Source organism: Micromesistius poutassou (genome assembly GCF_964030765.1).
Source record: "Micromesistius poutassou genome assembly, chromosome: 19".
NCBI lineage: Eukaryota > Metazoa > Chordata > Actinopteri > Gadiformes > Gadidae > Micromesistius > Micromesistius poutassou.
This window is the reverse complement of record NC_140289.1, coordinates 15,109,608-15,130,191: the sequence shown is the minus strand read 5'-3', so window position 1 is coordinate 15,130,191 and position 20,584 is coordinate 15,109,608. Positions and strand designations below refer to the sequence as shown.

At 45.0% G+C, this 20,584-nt stretch overlaps 3 protein-coding genes across 4 annotated transcripts; 1 reads left to right on the top strand and 2 right to left on the bottom strand.

Moving 5' to 3' along the window:
• Window positions 1-172: 172 nt before the first annotated feature.
• On the bottom strand, window positions 173-3,767 carry acat2 (acetyl-CoA acetyltransferase 2). Of its 2 annotated transcripts, XR_014639109.1 has the most exons (10): window positions 3,642-3,767; window positions 2,925-3,059; window positions 2,257-2,438; window positions 1,828-1,945; window positions 1,507-1,650; window positions 1,287-1,409; window positions 1,058-1,212; window positions 857-967; window positions 614-771; window positions 368-503 (listed from the first exon to the last, which is right to left on the bottom strand). XR_014639109.1 is itself a non-coding variant. In XM_084484028.1 (9 exons), the coding sequence occupies exons 1-9, from the start codon at window positions 3,688-3,690 to the stop codon at window positions 333-335; spliced, it is 1,188 nt and encodes a 395-aa protein (XP_084340154.1). In that variant the 5' UTR covers window positions 3,691-3,705; the 3' UTR covers window positions 173-332. The 2 variants fall into 2 exon arrangements, 1 of the variants encoding a protein (XP_084340154.1); XM_084484028.1 differs by lacking the exon at window positions 614-771 and having other exon boundaries at window positions 173-503; window positions 3,642-3,705.
• A 478-nt stretch (window positions 3,768-4,245) lies between these two features.
• On the bottom strand, window positions 4,246-10,763 carry wtap (WT1 associated protein). The gene is made up of 8 exons (XM_084483699.1): window positions 10,568-10,763; window positions 10,000-10,034; window positions 9,830-9,885; window positions 9,677-9,735; window positions 9,391-9,518; window positions 8,052-8,230; window positions 5,600-5,754; window positions 4,246-5,466 (listed from the first exon to the last, which is right to left on the bottom strand). Exons 2-8 carry the CDS (start codon window positions 10,024-10,026, stop codon window positions 4,817-4,819), a joined length of 1,254 nt encoding a protein of 417 aa, XP_084339825.1. The 5' UTR covers window positions 10,027-10,034; window positions 10,568-10,763; the 3' UTR covers window positions 4,246-4,816.
• An 833-nt stretch (window positions 10,764-11,596) lies between these two features.
• On the top strand, window positions 11,597-15,191 carry sod2 (superoxide dismutase 2, mitochondrial). The gene is made up of 5 exons (XM_084483887.1): window positions 11,597-11,705; window positions 12,368-12,573; window positions 13,010-13,126; window positions 13,973-14,152; window positions 14,635-15,191. The coding sequence occupies exons 1-5, from the start codon at window positions 11,635-11,637 to the stop codon at window positions 14,778-14,780; spliced, it is 720 nt and encodes a 239-aa protein (XP_084340013.1). The 5' UTR covers window positions 11,597-11,634; the 3' UTR covers window positions 14,781-15,191.
• Window positions 15,192-20,584: the final 5,393 nt, after the last annotated feature.

Genomic DNA, 20,584 nt, shown 5'->3' with positions numbered 1-20,584 from the left:
TTTTCCCAGCTCTCCCTTGAGAGCTGGTCAGTTGAAATAAATATTCTCAAGGCCTTGCAAATTGGCTGTGTACCAAAACCCCAGCTCTCCTGTGAGGTCATTCACCACTAAGTCATTAACCTGCTACAAAAGCCTGATAACTTTAACAATCGTGCTGGAAAAAACATGACCATCCAGGATAAGCAGCACATGTCACAAGATAAGATGGTAGAAGGTGTGATAACATCCATCAAGTTGTCCTGCCATAGAACACATCAAGGTCAGCCCCCATAAATAAGTTACCAGTTACCAGATAGTGTGTAAACAAATACGGTTACATCCTGTACAATGATCTACACCCTCTCCACACACATGGCGATGCCCATCCCACCCCCGATGCAGAGGGATGCCACGCCCTTCTTTCCTCCTGTCCTTTGGAGTGCGTGCAGCAGGGTGACCAGCACTCTGCAGCCAGACATGCCTATTGGATGGCCTAGAGAGATGGCTCCTCCACTCACATTCACCTGGCGAGGAAGGTAGAGTTGATGGGACAGGATTACATTCACATTTAGGGCATTTTGCAGATGCTTTTATCCAAAGCAACTTACAATCATTAATTCACACATTCACACACCGGCGGCGGAGTCAACCACGCCGGGCGACAGCCAGCTCATCAGGAGCAGTCAGGGTGAGGTGTCACTCAGGGAAACCTCCACACTCAGCTAGGAGGAGCCGGGGATCCAACTAGAGACCTTCCGGTCAACCCACTCTACCTCCTGAGGTACTGCCGCCCTGCAGGATCAATCAATTGTTTGCTTGTTCATGCATCCCTCTGCCTAGAATTGTGGGGACTGCTTATAATCTAAAGATGGCTCACCTTGTCTGGATTCAGGCCCAGCTCTTTCACCACAGCGATTGATTGTGCAGCAAAAGCTTCATTGATTTCAAAAAGGTCAACGTCCTCCAGCCTCCATCCTGCTTTCTCCACCTGCACCACAATCATAAATAAATTAATCGTACAAGGAGAATTAAAGATGAATTGAATTGTATTATGCTAAATATCCAGTTCAGCTCTCACCGCTTTCCTAATGGCTGGAATGGGTCCAGTCCCCATTATCGATGGGTCAAGGCCCGCTTGAGCCCAACTGGAGATGCTGGCCATGGGTTTCAGGCCCCGCTTGTCAGCCTCTGATTGGCTCATGAGGACAGTTGCTGCTGCTCCATCATTTATACCTGAAAACATGAGCCCGAGTTAACCTCCACACACCGATGGCAGCCAGCCAATTGACATTCGGGCGGCCTTGTACCTGAGGCGTTGCCGGCGGTAACGGTCCCGCTGCTGTCCTTGATGAAGCAGGCTCTCAGCTTGGACATGGCCTCCATGCTGCTGCCGTGGCGAGGAAACTCGTCTGTCTTCACCTCCACGGAACCTGAAGGAAAGACGTAGTAACCCCTATTCAACACTGTTCCATGTGTAACAGATGAAGCATGTACACATAGTTTAGGTGTCAGGAGAGCAACCCTTGCCTTTTCTGGACGGCACTAAGACCGAGACGATTTCCGCTTCAAAGTGTCCAGCCTTCTGAGCAGCCTCGGTTTTATTCTGCGAATGAACTGCAAATCTGTCCTGCTCTTCCCGAGTAACGCTCCACTTCTCTGCCACGTTCTCGGCTGGTAAGGAATAAAAAGGCCAATTTAGGTGAAGTGTGAGTGACAGCCTTGATGACAGAGTAGTTGGATCATTGGCAAGAGCGTATTGCTGGTCGTAGTTCATTGCTGCATAGGAAAGGAAATCCATAGGACACACTGACAGAACAGTGTTTAGTGTGTTGTGTTGGCTGTCCTCACCCGTTATGCCCATGTGGTAGCCGTGGAAGGCGTCTGTCAGGCCGTCGGCCACCATGGAGTCCTGCAGAGCCGCGTCGCCCATCTTCACCCCCGCCCTCATCTGCAGCGTGTGAGGAGCCTTGGGCAGAGACAGACCATTCCTGACCAGACACCCAGGTGTGATGAACACTTTGGGTTTGTCTTATCGACGAGTACTTCTAGAGACTTGTATTTTACATTTAGGGGATTTTGCTGATGCTTTAACCAAAGCGACTTAGAACCATTAATCACATGTTCACACACGACGCCGTCAGGAGCAGTTACGGTGAGGCGTCTCGCTCAGGGACCCCTCGACACTCAGCTAGGAGGAGCCGGGGATTGAACTAACAACCTTCCTGTTACCAGTCAACCCGCTCTGCCTCCTGAGCCGTTGAGCTACCGCCTACCTACCCTGCTCATGCTCTCCATGCCCCCCGCCACCACCACAGCCGCGTCCCCAGTCTGGATGGCCTGGGCCCCGAGGCACACGGCCTTCAGCCCCGACCCGCACACCATCTGGCAGCTCCAGGCGGGCACCGGGTACGGGATGCCCGCCTTGACACTGGCCTGCCGCGCCGGGTTCTGCCCGTGACCTGGTTCAGGACGGGACGGGGACAGGAAAAAAGAGAAATGACTTCTGTGTACTGTTCTAGCACATGCTTTCATCCATAGCCATCTGCAGTGTTCTTGTTTGTATACATCAGGGGTGCCCAATATGTCGACCGCGATCGACCGCAAAAGTAGTGCAGATAGGCGGTGTGACATTCCATTCCATTATTTTTTAATTATTATTTTTATGAATAAAGAAAGAAAGTATCATCCCGACGGCATTTACCACTTGATTGACAAAAACTGGAGCACAGTCTGCTGTGGAGGATGAGATTTTTTTGATGATTTTTGATAATATATTATTATTGAGCTTAAGTTCAGGGAAAAGTGTTGGTGTTGCAGACATTGGAGATTGACTCTAGAACCTCTGGGCGGGGAGTCAGGCCCTCTCCCCACTGACTGCCCCGCCCACCCCAGGGTTACCCAATCAACAACTATGCCATTTATCTGTGCGATGGCGTCAGCCCTACCTGCTGTTAGCACATGTCCCATGATAACCTCGGACACCTCCTCCGGCTTCAGCCCTGCCCTCACCAGGACGTCCTTGATCACCACGGAGCACAGGTCAGGCAGAGGCACCGTGGACAGGCCACCGTTGAAGGAGCCTTAGCCAAGAAAAAAAAGCTTTTGTTATTTATGTTATCCTTAAACGGTCCTATTCTTTTAGTTAACTCAAGAGAGCACAATGACTCAATCAATAATCAAAAGGCACTGTAAACAAAACGATGGTGATTATAATTATATATAAAATAAAATAAACGGTAAAACGGACGTACGGTAAATAGTTATATCAATAGATCAGCTATAACCAATAGATTAAAGTGAATGCATAAAATAAGTGTAACGAGTTTTACATGTTGTTACACTGCCAATAGAACTTAGGACCAGTCGCACTACAGCGTCTCAGCCAATCACTGCCATGACAGCTATCAGTACAGGCTGAGCGGCCAATCAGCGGACCGCAGGCGCGAACACGCTCTAACTAACGCGTAGAAATACGCATTCAATTGAACAAAAATGAAGAATGGAAAACAAATAATTGTTTAGTTTGAACATTTCATTTGATACGCGATTTGTCTGTCAAATACAACGAAACGAACAACTACAGAAGGGCAATATTGTAGTAACATACGTATACAAATAATTATTACGATGAACGAAACTACGTTAGCGATATTGTACTGTACCAATTGCCGTTCTTGCAGCGGAGACTATGACAACCGTTTCAGGATTCATTTTAAAAGGATGCGTCGGGCTGCTTCCGCGTCGGGCTTGTTGCTCGGTTCTTCTCCGGTGGGACTGGATGGTGCTATCCTCTGAAGGCTGTGGACTGAAGCGCTCTACCCCAAGTAAAGTGACAATACAGGACTGTAGGAACTAGCGCCCCTGTGCGACCCGGAAGACCAGCGTCATTGGTAAAGCCCAGAGCTCTGGGAAAGCCTCACTTATACAACATCCCCTGGAGAGGAATCACAAGGAGAGGACGGAGTGGTGACAGCGGGCTTGGAATGAACAAGTCCTGGAGTCTTGTTTGTCATGGTGGTTACACTGCCCTGTACAACAATAGTCGAACAGACATGCATCTCCCCCCCCGCTGCCTTTAACAGAGGAGTGGTGAATCTGGACCGGCCTGCTGGCAGGCTTTCCTTCCACAATGTAGGAGGGTCCTCAGACACACATCCACACCTTCCATTCCAGTCCACCTTCAGCCAGGAGGTAAAAGCCTTTTTTTTTTTTTTATCAATTGTGTCCTTTATAGGTCGTTTTTTTTAAACAAATGATTCTTCACAATACTATTAAAAGTATTTATTGATATTTGGTCAATACATGAAAAGGATTTGAAGTCAGAATAATATGAACAAGGTACTTTGCATATAAACTACACACAAGTCAAACAGAATCTATTCAACAGGAAACTCCTTAAAAAAAAAAAAATAGTTAAAAAAAAAAGAAAACCACCAACATCTTAAAAAAAAGAAAGAAAATTTAACTTTGCAAAGCTACTGTGATTTAGTGAAATGGTCACTTGCAGACTTATTGACAATGGGTTACGCCGTTTGATTTTCAGATAAGCATATGCATTTTCAGATAATCAAGCAATAGAGGAAAAAAATAAAATCTAACCTTGAACATACACCTGCTCAAATTGAGTTGACCAACATTACCGTGTCATGTAACATTCCTGCTGAACAACGAAAAAGGGGCAGAGGCCTCACTAAAGAAGAGGGGGAGCGGGTGCAAACTGAGTCGTTTCCTGGACAACAGCACTGTTACATACTAAGCCTTTGTGATCATGTTTTGTATTTAAAAAAAAAAGAAATAAGGACCTTAAGATGTGTATACAAAGTACATAGACTGAACATTACAAAACCGCACCGCTGCTCGCGCCCGAGTCCAGGCCGTTCTGAGCGTGCCGTGACCCCGCAGTCCTGCTCCCCTTGACCACCAGCGCAGCCTTGTCCTCCTGCGGGTCCGTGTTGGAGTCTGTGTCGTTAGAGTGCTGGGTCAGGGACGTCTCGCTGCCTGTCGGCGAGTCCACGCTCTCGTACCCGGCGCTAAGCTGGCTTCCGAACCCGCCCGCCCGTCCTCCTCCCGCCTGGCTCCCGGTCGCCTCCTCTTCCGAGCGCCGCGGCCGCTTGGCCTCGCTCTCGCCGGGGCTGGAGGCCGCGGGGGACATGGGGAAGTCTTCCTCAGTGCTGCTGACCTCGCGGTACAGACTGGGCGTGGCCGTGTCGCTGCGCTGGGAGGAGTTGCCGTTGCTGGGTCCGTTGGAGACTCGGCCCCCATAGTCTTTGCCCAGGGAGTCGGAGGGCGTGGCGGGCTGCTGGCCAGAGTTCTCTGCGGAGGAGTGGGAGGCGCAGGGGGACAGCCTGCTGGGGGCGGCGGTGGCCGGGGTGCCGGGACCGGCTGACAGCTGCTGCCGAGTCTCCTTGAGCTGCTGCTGCAGCACCAGGATGGTGCTCTGCATGCCCTCCACCTCCTCATCCAGCTGGATGATGAAGTCATTCAGCTCTGGAGGGGAAGGAAGCCATACAATGAACAAAGTCAGAAGTGTTGTAGCTGGATAAAATAACATTATACACAAAAAAGAGGAGCAGAAAATGTGCGAGAAGGAAGGGAGCGTTCGCCAAAGCGAGCCTCTTACCGTCTTGGCTGCCCTTGAGCTCCTCGCTGTACTTCTTCTGCAGGGCCAGCTCAGCCTCCAGCTGGGCAATGCGTCCCTGGGAGAGCTGGCGGCCCAACTCCTGGTTCTCCTGGATCAGCATGCGACACTTGGCCATCAGCTTCTTGCCCGTCTGGCTGCAAGGGAGATAAGTCTCACATCACACAGTGAACCAGCAGACAGAGCGTGTCCAGGGGTGAGAGTAGGAGGCCCTACCGCCTCCCAAAGACTGAGCCTATCCACCAATACTAATCTAATGAGAACCACTTTAAAGAGTGTTCATCCAAGACTAGACAGGGTACACTGTCCTACTATAGAAAGGTACATATACCATGTCGCACCCAGCAAAACCTGAAATTATTTGCCAATTTGTTCAGATTCTAGTGGATTCCTACAGACTAGGTTTCAAAATAGAGTCATAAGGATTACCACTGTAAAACTGAAACAAACAAACTAGGTTACCTGTTAACTATACTGCGAGACCCTTAATAAATAACCAGGGCCCACATCTCTTATGTGTACAAGTACAGTGTGAGAAGGTCGGAGCATTCTAGAACGGGATCTTAAAGCAATACAGCCACAAAACCCTCAAAGTAAAACTGGCTGGAGTACTGCATGGAGTACTCTGCATTCAGAGTATAAAATAGCTTTGGAAGCATCAATCATTACAAACACAAAGTACAAGCTATACTTTGAAAGACACACCCTGGGCCCACGGACAGGATGAACACAGCAGAGCCCCACAGTGACTTAAAGGATTAGGAATCAACCCTGAACTGCAATAACGTTCAACATAAAACAGAAAAAAATCATGAGCACTAAGAACTACCAATGCCCTCTCACATTTGGCCCAATGGCAGAGTTACCATGGCCAGCCTACTAGCATAGTGATGTGGACTATGTGCTAAAATGGATTTGCAGACAAAGCTGAAAAGTAAGGATCTCATGTTAGGGTTTTAAATACATGCGGCCATTTTATCTAGAAAATATGCTAGGCATCAATAAAAAATAATGTATTTCTTGAAGTATAGAAGGGATCTTTTCCAGTGTATATCGTTAACTTATCAAACTAGGTCATTAAAAACTAGTCATGATTGTAGGAGTGCATTAACATTACATTCACATTCTATGACCTATAAGACAAATGTTTTAAAAAATCTGTTTTTTAAATTTAAAGTACAGTCCTGATGGATTACCACATTGGTGAGAATGAAAACTAGATGGGGCTGCTCATTACGACTGAGGGGTGGATGTGACGTCAATCACAAAAATATACAGATGTATACAATTAATACATTGGCACCAACTTGAAACATTGCTTAGTTAAGACATTTGCATTTAACAAGAGCACTCGCACCCTCAGCAGTGTGTCCCATTGAACGCTTGGCGAGGCGAGGCCTCGTGAAGCTTCATTCATTACATCTTCTACCACTTTTACATTGCAGTCAGTAAGAGCAGAGAAATGCTTTTGTGCCAATTGTTCTAGATTGTTCACACACTGCAGTGAGTGCAGAGGGGCTTTAGGGAATAGAGAGAAAAAGGAAATGAACAGCAACATCAACAACAACATCAACAAAAGAATAAGTCACAAAGAAAACATGGAAATACACTCTACCCGTGTGTCGGCCTGTGTTCAGAGACACAGGCGGTCGGACCGTCGGGCCTCAACCATAGTCCCTTCAGGACTGGGGGTCTGGCTCCGCCTCCACAGTCTTAAGCATTCTATTGGCTCCTCCCCAACAGTCTCACATCATCACTACCGGCTCATCCCCCAAAGTCTCACAGAACTCATCCTAAAACCTTTTTTGTTGCAAATTATTGCAATGTACTCTAGACTGTGTCCCAGAATGTCTTTTTAAAAAGGTTCTCAGGCAACCTATCCCACAGTCTTTTACAAAGTGGTACGGGGACGGTCTGTCAAGAGTTCAACTGCTGATTTAGGCCTAGGAAAGCCGCTTGCTTCAGCCAGGATTCCCTCCCCCAAGACTGACTCAATCTCCACCACAACTCCATCTATATTAAGTCAACTGTCTGGTCTGGGTTTGGGGGCATATCCATGTAGGAAGTGAGGGACCACCTCTTCACAACAAACAGTCCCGACTCCTGCAGGCCCTTGGGTGGTGAGGGGTTAACGGGGGGTGGGGAGGGGGAAGAGATCTGAAAACACAAGTGTCACCTGACCATACCGTCTTTTTTCCAAGTTACATTATGTGATGTGTAGCTGGCACAGTGCAAGAGTACATAAAAAACCCAACATGGCAGTTTGTTTCTGCAGTGTCTGGCTTTCAGTAAGAGTCTGAGTCTCGTGGGGAGTACCTCTGCCTCCCCTCCACCTTTAGTCCCTGCATGCCTGCAGTGAGAGTGGGGTCGTGAGGAGGTCTTGACTTTTGTTTTTGGGAGGGGAGTTATTTTTTGTTTTTTTGATTGCCTTTACCTATCAGGTGTAAATTTCCAGGCACTCAGTTCATTTTGGGCCTGCTCCAGTTTGTCTTTAGTCTGTTCCAGTTCGCCCTTCATTTTGAGGAAAAACAAGTTGATGGCCGGGTCCACCATGGACGTTCGCAACTGGGCGGCGCTGGGCTGCTGGACTTGCTTGAGGTACTGGATCTGGGTCTGCAGGCAGGAGAAAAGGGCCATCAGTATAGTCACAGGATACAGGACTACACACTCTGTAGTTACATCTCCAGCCCCTCATCCTATTCCTTTTAACCAAACAGCATATAGAAGCCACATCTTAAGCCACATCCTGGCATCTTCAAGCCAGGATCACAACTTAGAATCAACGTCATGTCAGCGTTAGACCATTTCATCCACAATGCAACAGGCATTCCTTTTTCATGAAAGCAACCATAAGTGGAGGCGCAAACTAAATCTGCTGCCAAGAAGAACGATTATACTCAGAAATCAATCACATCTAAAAGAACAACATTTGACTACACCTCTAAAAGACAGTAGATGGGCACCAATACCTCCATTACTCACAAGCTAAATTCACAGCAGGGTTTCACTCCCCCTCACCCATCATCTTTTCAGAGCAGACAATGCTAACCAATGCATTACCGTGCAATAAAGATATAAAACAAAAAGGATACTGGCAGGTCACCATCTACCTCCAATGGTATAACAAGAGAACCCGCCCTGACCCCTGCGAACAAACTGGATGGAAATCAGCTGGCACAGGGCAGCGATTGATGGAGAGTGGCAATTGCAGGCGTAAAGTAACTAGGTGATCCACTGAAATGACAATCTCATGAACGCAGAATGGGGACCACCAGCCACAGGGTTTTTATAGACCTTTATGGCTCATGTGGTGCAGAGCAAGGTTAGTTCCACAGTGTGATAGCAAAAGGTACATCTACAAACTGCAAGGAAGAATACAACGCTTGTTACAACTTTGTGATTGGGCCGATAGTAGCTCAGGAGGTAGAGCGGGTTGACTTGTAACCGGAAGGTTGCTAGTTCGATCCCCAGCTCCTCCTAACTCAGTGTCGAGGTGTCCCTGAGCAAGACGCCTCACACTAATTGCTTCCTACCAGCTGGCTGTCGCCCTGCGTGGTTGACTCTGCCATCGGTGTGTGAATGAATGGTTTTAAGTGGAACAAACAATTTAATAATTGTTGCTAATTAATGGCTAGACTTATTTTTCCTACTAGTTAATTTCTGCTGTTGAATAGGCATGATTCATGGCTTCAGCAAACCACAGGTGTGGGTCATCTGCAGGGACACCAGATGCTTTAATAAGCGGCACAAAGGTTAGATGGAGAAGCACATACCGTGCATTCTTGCATCTCCTGCTCCTTGGTGGCAAGTCTCATGACCAGGATGTTCTCCCGGCGTGCCGACTCCTGCTGCTGCTGCTTCAGCTTCTCCTCAGACTCCTTCAGCCCCGTCACATCATTGGCTATGACGGTGCACAGAGGAAATAAGATGCATTAGAATATGGAAGCTATTCGTGCGACATGCATTTCAGTCAAATACATTTACTATTAAATCAGGTGGGGGTTTGCAGCATAAGGTACAGGGAATAGTTTGAGTTTAATTAAAAAGCGTTGCACTCACAACTCAAGTCTGCATATTTCGCCTCGAGGACCTGAACATAGGTTTCATGTTGTTTCCACCTATAAAAAGATAAAACGTTTGAACCCAGTGTTAAACAGACGAAAGCTTCGTCACCACACTAGCTCACAGCCCAGCAGTGTTCAGTTGACCTACCTGACACACAGTTCCTCCCTGGTCAGGGTCTTCATGTCGGATTCACTGAGGCGAACCTAGACGAAGAGAAAGTCAATGCATCAATGAAGAGGCCCCGCCATAGCGCCAGAGGACACGTTTCTGGGTGTGTAGGCCGGGTTTTAATCGTTGAAGCGCATAAAAACACTCACCTTCTTCGGAAGAGGCTCCTCGGTCATTCTTAACTCTGCAACACATAGAAGTAGAAATGAATCACAACCGAGTGGGTGAGCTCACGTTATGAGGCTAAGCTCGGGTCTTAGGACACCGACACGTTGTTTACGTGGTCGTGACGGCGGACAAGACACCCTGTCACATAGTGCTGAGAAGTCTGGAACACAAATTATTATCTATATATATATATAGCACATATCTGAAATAAAGAAGTAAATACTCTGAAATGCAGTGACGTGCCTTGATGGACTGGTGGACAGACGTCTGCGCTAAGGCGCGTGCGTGGAGCGCACAGGAGCACGAAATGTAAAAAAACGTGAACTCGCAAATACGTACGAAATATATATTTAACCTCAAGTTCACCACAAGTCGCGTACGGTATAGCTTAACAAGTTGGCCAGTGTTCAAGCCGAAGAGCGTGTAAATACTGGCTCCGTTTCGGCTTCTTGTTATCACAAAATGGCGGTGAAGGAAGAGGCTCCCTCCCTGGCGCTCCTTTTCCGGAGCCTAGCGGGCTGCTGCTAAGCAGACTAAAGCTCCACTTACCCGCTCCGTTTCCTACAGATCCGCACACTGAGGTCCAATAATCGACGATCAACAAACGCGAAGTACGGCCCCCGTGTTGGTTGTGGTGAAGCTAGTTGTAATATCCGTGTGTCGATACAGTCGCCATCATAATTAGCACGAAAAATATATGGCGGCAGCCGCAGAAAGCCCGATGCTCCGTCGCCGTCCTTCGCCCGCACTGGTCCGCGCTGCAACCAGGGATGCCAGATTGGGCAAAATTTCCCTCCCAATCTGGCAACACTGGTTTTAGCGGAATGAACCATTTTCACGAGGCAGGGGTGGACAGTCTGTCTGACTCAAATATATGTGTACCATTTTTATTATTTTTTATTTTTACACTTTACCTCTGATCAGTAGCTGCTGGTGGCTAGTCTCAAGCAGGCTTCCAAATTACCATCAGTCATGGGGGAATGGTATTTAATATACTTAATAATATTCATGTCGGAAAAGGCTGACTGGCATAATATAGTAGAGACAAATAATCCAGTGAAGGAGGTAGAACATTTTCTCATGTTTTGTGGGTAATTTCCAAAGTTTCCCACGAGCCCTGGATTTAGTTTATACTGCCAAAATCCTCCAGCCAGTGTTGCCAGATTGGGCAGGAAATCTGGCCCAATCTGGCAACACTGGCTGCAGCCCGCTGCAGTCGACGCTCACGTGATCACTCACTCTGCGTTTGAGTTTCTGCATTTCATAGGATTAGCGAGGTTACATAATAATAGTTATTTTTAATGTAAATTTACATCCACATTACCAGTAAGAAATACAGCTTAAATGTTTAAAACAACAACCAATTTACAATTTTTTCATCTATATCGGTACTATGAACAGTGGGACAAAATAAAACAAACAAAAAAATAATAATCACATCGCTGTATCGAATATCACTTTCATAGAGCCCGCATTTCAAGTATGTTTTGTGAGAATGAAATCAGTGGGTAAAGTGTAAAAAAATAAATAATTGACAGACTTGTCCACCCCTGCCTCGTGATAATGGTTCATTCTGCTGAAGTGACGTCACATTTCCAAGGTTAGCCAATCTGTGAATGAACTTGTGCCTCCAGTGCTGGAGACTGAACACTGGAATCATGCTCAGCAGAGTGGGCCAAATGCACAGGTAAAGCTACTATCACCGTCGGGTGTAACGCACATGTTGTCAAGGAGCATTGGGAAATCAAGACGAATTTATTTGTAGCTGTTCGTGATACTCAGAAAGACACGAGAATAGGCTAGTTAGCCTGCATGCTATTGTAGCCTAGCATCACAGATGTCACAGTCTGACATCACACAGGTTAGCTTGTGATTATTCAAATGCCATTTGACAACTTTTAATCGTGTCCCTCTAGTGGAATACATACGGAGCACGTAAATAGTCAGGGTTGGATGAGTTGAGATGACGCATTCAATGTTTCAACACTATAGGACATTTGAGAGTCCCAGTCCCAGCATGTTAACAGCAGATGCCAAACATACGCAGTTGGAACATAATATAGATATCATGAGGAAATGTAACGTCACCTTAAAAAAAGGTGTAACCAGAAAACCACTAAAGAAATTGGACATTTCTTTAGTGTGTAACCATCCTTTATTAAGAGGCTTAATGTTCTGTCTGTAGACTAACACTATCCCTTGCAAACCATTACAAAATACAAACGGTTTCCTATAGATACTTAGAAGTAAATGCAGAATATTAGTTTTTTTCTCTTATCTATCTAGTCTTATTCCTTTGCAGATGTTGCTACAGAGCATTCAATGTTTCTACTATCTATTGGGTTTTAGGTGCACAGCCACCGTAAGTAAAGCTGTGGGACAGGTGTTGTCTGTCAGACAGAAGCACGCGCTCCCTGATCTGACCTACGACTATGCTGCCCTGGAGCCCCACGTCAACGCGGAGATAATGCAGCTGCACCACAGCAAGCATCATGCCACCTATGTCAACAACCTCAATGTTACGGAGGAGAAATACCAGGAAGCTCTTGCAAAGGGTATTTAACTTTGTCGCATGGTGTTCATCCTTATCTTCAACCGCTTATCTGGGGTTGGGTCGCGGGCCAGCAGCTCTAGCAGGGGGCCCCAGACTTCCCTTTCCCTCGGCCACATAGACCAGCTCTGACAGGGGGGATCCCGAGGCCTAACCCTAACCCAGGCCGGTGTTGATATAATCTCTCCCCCTAGTCCTGGGTCGTCCCCGAGGCCTCCTCACCACCGGTCGTTCCTGGAACACCTCCCTAGGGAGGCGCCCAGTGGGCATCCTCACCAGATGCCCGAACCATGTTAATGTACTATTTAGTCATTAACACCTGTAACACTGTGTGTTACAGTAATGCATGATCCATTTGATCATCACATTTATGTGTAGGAGATCTATGCATGTTTTAGCATTTTGAATAGCTGATTGATCTCTTAATTTGTGTTATTCAGGAGATGTGTCCGCCCAGGTTGCCCTGCAGCCGGCCTTGAGATTCAATGGTGGAGGCCACATTAATCACAGCATCTTCTGGACAAACCTCTCCCCCAACGGCGGGGGGGAACCACAAGGTGAGGGAGGATAACTTTCATATCTTAAAGCCGGCCACACACCGCCGCTGAAGCGCTGCGGTGCGCAGTTTCCGCACGTCAAATGCCGCCCCTAGTGGCAGCACTGCAGCTTGTGGTTATGTTTTTAAAGCAGCAGATCAACAAACATAGTCGGTACAGGCTACCATTACATTATACGAGTTGTTTTATGACATACATGGCCCTGATGCCCATGATCCTCTGTTTGTGCTTACAATGATCGTCACATTAATTCATAGTTACTTATGTCCTGTTGGGCACTTTGTTTACGGTTTAGTCACTTTATTTACTCATTAATTGCTCATTAATTTATTTTATTTTAATTTTGCATTGTGGAATTATTCAGCTACTGCATCAACAATCTTCAAATGTACAGGACATTGTATCAAGCCGGGATGTAGAAAATAGCTTTAAAAAAGTGCTTTTTCACGAGCGCCGATGCTAGGGAATAGAACGTGGCGTGAAGCCTAGCGGTGTGGTATGCCGATGCGCGCTTGCGCACGTCAAGGCACCGCCGGTGTGGGCTAGTACGTCGGAAATAACGGGGGCGTTCTTTTTTATGCTGTGCTGCGCTGCGCTTCGGTGGCGGTGTGTGTTGGGCTTAATGGTCCAGGGATTTGAGACAACAGGGTGGACTTTATGCTTTTGAAACTGAAACAATGACTTTCAAGTAGAACTCTGGATATTATGAACATGAAGGTTATGTGTGAGTGTGACAGTGTGGGGTACTTGCATGGTTCTGCCATGTATAAAAGTGTGGATTAAAATGATAAATACTGTATATGTATGTCATGTTGCTCCCCATTGACCATCATCTCGTGCCCTCAGGTGAGCTGATGGCGGCCATCCAGCGGGACTTTGGCTCCTTCCAGACGCTGAAGGAGAAGATGTCTGCTGCCACGGTGGCCGTGCAGGGCTCTGGCTGGGGCTGGCTGGGCTACGACAAGGAGAGCGGCCGTCTGCGTGTTGCAGCATGCGCCAACCAGGACCCCCTCCAAGGGACCACAGGTTAGCTCCCCAAATGGCTACGCATGCCTGCTTAGCTTCAACAAGTTATTTAATATACTTCAAGTTAAATTGAGAACTAACTTTTGGATAGTCAACGTATAGTCAACGTAATATGAATTTGCAAACAAACTTGCAGAGGTACTGAAGAGATCACAATCTGGCGATATAAAAAAACGAATTCTTGAAACTTTTTTTGTGTATCAGCTCCTCTGTTGTTAAAATGTACTTATCTTTTAGTAAAACAAATGTATTAACTGCCTGAGTGGAAGACGCTACCGGCTAAGCAATTGTTTGACGTGCAACCCAGAATCATTTTACCAAATGGTCAAATCGGTCCACCATGTGTTCATCCTATTTAATATATATTTTTAATCTATGCATGTAAACATGATGTGTTCTACTGCAGTTGTGTACTGAAAGCACTATATAGAGCAGATCTGCTTGGTAGATCTTCATAGCCGGTCTTCTCCGTGATTGCCTAGGTCTCATTCCCCTGCTTGGCATCGACGTGTGGGAGCATGCCTACTACCTTCAGTACAAGAACGTGCGGCCCGACTATGTGAAGGCCATCTGGAATATCATCAACTGGGAGAATGTCGGCGAGCGTCTCCAGACTGCTAAAAAGTAGCCCCCCACCCTCCCCATACAGCACCCCCACCCCCTCTGTCCAGCCCCCACCCTCGGCAGGACTAGGTCAGATGGAACTCAAACTGCGGAAGCGTTTGGAGCCATACTAAAGAATCGCTTAACGCACAATGTAAAGCTAATTAATGTTGAACGCATAGAACAACACAATCCCCTAAGTTGAAGGCATTTGACATATGTTCCAGGTTTACCAATCAATCACAGGTCACTAGGCTGGCTGTAGGATTTGTACACCAATAGCACTTGCCATATTTCTACATGTTGGAAAACCAAAACACAAACATGTATAGCCCAGTGAGTTCTGTTGTGGTTGTCTCAACTTATTGCACTTAAAATCCTATTATTTGATTCAGCTTTTGATGTTATATAATAAAGATATAGGAATTTAATTAAGGTCCGCTCTGTATGTGTCCTTTCATTATTGTTATGATTATTAATACTACTTTTGAATTTTGATAATGTTGGACTTTTGAATGTCTTTTTAAATACCCAAAGTGCTTTACCAGAAGATATCTAAAGAAAATGCTGACTACGCCTTCACCACATATTCAAGGTTTGAGAGCTTCTCTCTACACCAAGTGAGAGCTGTCCCAACCAGTGTCTAATGTAAATGTGGATATTAGAAATGCTGAATTGGAAATGGACACGAGAAAATGATCATCACTAACCGATATACACTACCGTTAAAAAGTTTGGGGTCACGTAGACAATTTCATGTTTTCCATGAAAACTCGCACTTTTATTCAACATTTTTCAGCTGTGCTGAAGACATTTCCAAGTGACCCCAACATTTTGAACGGTAGTGTATATATATTTTCGGTGGTTGTCTGGAGAGGTTATAGTTTACTCCAATATGAAGCTGTCATACTTAAAGGTTAACGGTACGACCTCCAGGTGGCAGTGTTCTCCAATGTTTTCATCTCTTTGGTTTAAATCATCCTCCAATGGACAATTATTTTATAATCTGATATCTAAATGACCTGGAATTCTAAAACAAAGACTTTTCTGTCAAATTGAGGCTAATTGTTTTACTTGTTAAATGTGAAAGGTGCTAGGTGTACATTGACATTTCATCATCACTCATTTGCAGAGGATGATGCTGATTTAATGTTTTTCAGTAGCAAATGTCCACTTTTAAGGACGTCTTTGGACAGATGCCGAGACTTTATGTGAACTAAATGTCAACTGAAATGGGACACTCCCGGCACAGAGAGGAAATTGAATTTAGCAAAAATGTGAAGTACCAACCTTTTTCCAATTTAATTACAGTCAGACATCTGTCGATTCACTGTATTTGAACTTGTCATCGTGTAATCTTAGGTCAGCCTATTAAATCAATTGAGACTATTTAAGTAATTTGATTTCTGTGTGTTTGAGTTGACAAGCTCAATTTTAATTGGTCCAAGCTGTTTTGGAGCATGACTGCCATCAGGCCGTCTGTCAAATGTTAGGAGTAGTTGGTGACTCAGAAGGAGCTTCCATCTATCCAACCCTCTGCCTCTTTTGCTGTTTGGGATCGTGACCTTGGAGGGATCTGCTGTGCCAGTTGATGTCGCCAGAACAACCCCTCAGCGATGCCACCTTTACATGATGCCTGCAGGTCGCCTGCTCATGGATCATCCAAAGCAAAAAGTGGATTCACTATGTTTTGTATGATTGATACTTTCGTCTTCTTGTTGCAAAACTAAACCTTTCTACAATGTCTGCATATACTATGTGTGTCACCTTAGTTTTCATGGTGTAATGTCCGGTCCTTAAAAAATAATCCAAGAGACAAAACGAGATCTGGCTTTGATCTACCTTTTAGTGCATAAATAACTTAACTATACTGCACCATGCAATAAACATAAAAACATACAAGCTAAAACCATTTAAATAAGGGGACAGTTTAAGTTGTTGGGCCCTGCCTTGATGATGGTATGTCTTAATGTAGCTATTTTTTTCCTCTATAAAAGGCTGGGTGTGCCAACAAGATTTATCCCTATTTTCTTATGAAACCTTGAAGAGCGTGCTCAGAATAGAGCTGCTTAGTGTCTGAACAAAGTACTGAGGGAAGTATAGTGAATGTCTCAGACTAATTTTAACTCTAATTAATAATGTGGACAGGGTTCACAAACCCTTAACCCTTACCAACAAATCATGCTCCACAAATTAACCTAATATTTCTAGTTCCCTCCAGGTTTTGTATATTGATATCGTAACACACACACACACACACACACACACACACACTTACTTTGGCAAATAGTCTTGTGTTGCTGTGGTTATTCAATGCATCTGGTAAAGCAGTGAGCAGCAGTGTCTGCAGATTCCATGCTGTGTTCCTAACTGTCCACATTATGGCTTGGAAACATCTCATAGTCTTGAGATGTGTGTGCTTAACCCTGTTGATTGATGTTTTGATGAGAAGTATGATTTGACAAAGAGAGGAAAATTCATACCAGCTCACAAGAATGTAACTATTGTATTACCAACATATATTTGTTCTTTCTGGTCTTTTCTCGGTTAACATTGGCTTGGGTTTCGGAAGCTCAGTAAAACTTGGCATTTGTAATTTTCATACTTTCTGACAATTTCGTTCCCTCTGTCGTCTGTCGGTCTTTCTGTCGGTTGGTTATATGGAAAGTATTTGGTCATTATTTGAATATGTGAGTCCGAAGGTTGAGTCTGTAGTTTGACAGTTGAGATTCTGTGTCGTCCCATAAGGGCCAATCAGATCTTGGAAATATTCTGAACTCTGGCTGTAAGATCTAGTAACAACAAAACATTGTTCTGTGGTCTCTTCAGGCCAGTTAAACCGTACAGAGCCCAATGTACATCTGTCCTGGAGCTTCTTGCCCACCTGCCGTTCAGTCCCTCGCCCTTCACTGCTAAACACTGTTTGCCAAATTAAGTTTCCACAAATTCTCATTAGTATTCTTCAATGAAACACAAGCGTGACGCACGGGCCGCTGCTCTGCAACAGGCCGGAGAACTGAACAGAACATCTTATTACAAGAACACAAGAGTAAAATTCTTAGGGTTGGTTCCTCAACAGCCACATAGCAGCAACAATACAATATAAAGTAAATAAAGATCAATAGATCACAATAATAAATAATAATACTAATAAAATAAAATAAACTAAGTAATAATAAGTAGAGAAACTTATGTTATATTTTACATACGAGGGCGTGCGGTGCAGCCGGAGGTGGTAATGGGGGGGGATGATGGCACTGGATGGACAAATCGTTTGTCACATCAACCCCAGTGCAGTCAGTTGAACAAGAGGGGTAAGGTTGATAAGCAAGCTCCTTCGAAGGTGTGTGCGCTTCATTAACACGGTGCACATTGTCGGTAGTCTATGTGTGTGTGTGTGTGTTTATCACTTGGTAGCATTGTAGCCTCTTGAACATCCAAGTGCAGAGAGTTCATCACAACAAGCTAGTGCCGTTTTCACACTGTCTAATTAATTCCCGCATCTCAAAATACTCTGCCTTGTATGGATACAAAACTTAACAGCAGTTTGTTGACATACAGTTCAGCTGAATTACATAGCTGCATTTTCAGATTATCTGCAACATGCATCTTTCAACATCAGTAATATTCAACTATTTTCTCTTTAAAGCAATTGCATGCTCTTCTAGAAACACCATAGGTAATCAAGTTCATGGGATATCTTAATACTTTCCAAAAAAAACATATGCTTGGAAAACCTCAGCTTCGATCTACAATGAAGTAAACAGAGCCATCAGTTTTGTGTTAGCCTTACTTTCTCAGTTGTGTTCTCTGATGTTACTGCTGCTACACTGATTCTGTTGTAGTCTGCAATTTTAAATAAGGGGACATGGAATTAGGAATTTCATTGTTTCAAGTAAGGACACGCAGATTCGATTTCCCATTCAAAGCCATGAAGTCATGAGGGGGAACCACAACATAAGTGTTGTGTTGGAGAGGATCTCACTGAGGGGATCTATATTGTTAAATAAATAATAATAAATAATTGTTACTACTACTGCGCCTAAAGCATCACCTCTGGACCGGATTAGTTTAATTGTGAATCACTTGTACTTGAAAATGGGTTTGAATTAAGACGCAAGTTTATGAATGGGATGTATTGTGTAGTTAAAAGGAAAGGCTGTGTGTGTGTGTGTGTGTGTGTGTGTGTGTGTGTGTGTGTGTGTGTGTGTGTGTGCGCGCACATTCCATGTACACTGATGCTGAATGTATATGTGGCATGAGTGTGTGCATTTGTTTGTGCTCTTTTTCCTACAATCCATTCCCTCTTGCTTTCTTTCCCTCATCTCATCTGTCATTATTTTCTATTTCCTGGAGCTTCCTTCTTCCTTTCCGTCTCTGTATTCCTCATCTTGGCAATTAGGCCTCTTGGAAAGAGGAGACAGCTCTCCCATTGGATTTAATCAAGTGAACGCAGGAGAAAAGAGAGGTGCTGTGTCTTTTGCCAAAGTTTCACCAGGCAAAAAACCCAACAAAGTCCTCCTCTCTGCTGTATGGTGAGAGTCAGACCCGAGCCCAGACCCTGCTCGTTGGCCAGGCCCAGCAGGATGTCAGGCCCAGACACTGTAGAGGGTGCTGGGGACTGGAGGGTGTTGAGACTATTGAGGACGCCCTCAGACAGGATGTAGTAATGCCAAGAGGGTGCTGCTGCCATGGGCCGTGGAATTGTTCTTTCCTGTCTCCCCGGGGGGGGTACAAACGGGAAATGAAAGTTTTCAGAATTATAGTACTTTAACAGGCTAGCAGCCAGAGGTTGTACATGTAGGATGTAAAATGAGTCTTTGAAATATTCTCTCTTTTTTCTAGAGCGGGATTTGCATGCAATTCATCATTGCCTTCCTTGTTGTCATCAACTCCACAACGTCTGCTTGTAAATCCTATTTTCAAAACAAAAGCTTCTCCTGAGGGGTTGCTCCTCTTCCAGATCCACTTTCAGTTTGAGTTGCAGTTATGCTTTGCAGTGCATGTTATCGTACAACCTTGTGTTCATCTGACCATTTCTAAGGGCTGATGGGGAGAACGGGGGGAAGGATTTTCTCTGGATTGTCAGGGGGAGGGGGATAGAGGAGGCTGAGAATGCACAGTGAAACGACCCCTGGATTTACTGAGCTGGGGAACCCCATCAGTAAAAAGTGTTATCTGATTCACAATTATTCTCCACCGAAGGAATGATTATGCTCGCTTCAGAGGCTAAGGGGGGCTTCAGACTGCCAAAGTTAGAGTTGGGAAAAGAAAACATGATTTAATTCTATTAGAACAGATGTAACTATTTTAGAGTGAAGAGCACTTAAGAGTATAAACCTTTTCTTTCTGCATGGGAAGATCCGTTCTAATTCCAATTCCACAGACTAGGTGGATCATCTGGAGTTTATTGTAGAGTTGGTCACATTGTTCGAGAGCACATACAGCAGAGTGTAGGAGGAGAGCCTCATCTCTTCTGGTGTGATGAAGTGAATGGCCCAATATGATATTTTATTATTACATTACAAAATTCCTCAGTTAAAATTTGCAGATATACCAGAATATTTCATAATTCTTATTAATAATAATAAAAGTCTTCAAAACTACAATAACTCTATTCACATCCACATTAACAATCAAGATTTGCATTTTTTGTGACCATATTCAATAAATTGTGTAGTTCAAACCACCACCTGTTGTAAAGGGGGAATTTCCGATCTCTCACAGGCTTCTAAGTGTGTGTTTGTGTGTATGTTGATATGTGTGGGAGTGAGAAATCATACATCATCCCTTTTCCAAAATATCCCAAAATCTCATCAAGCAGTTGTT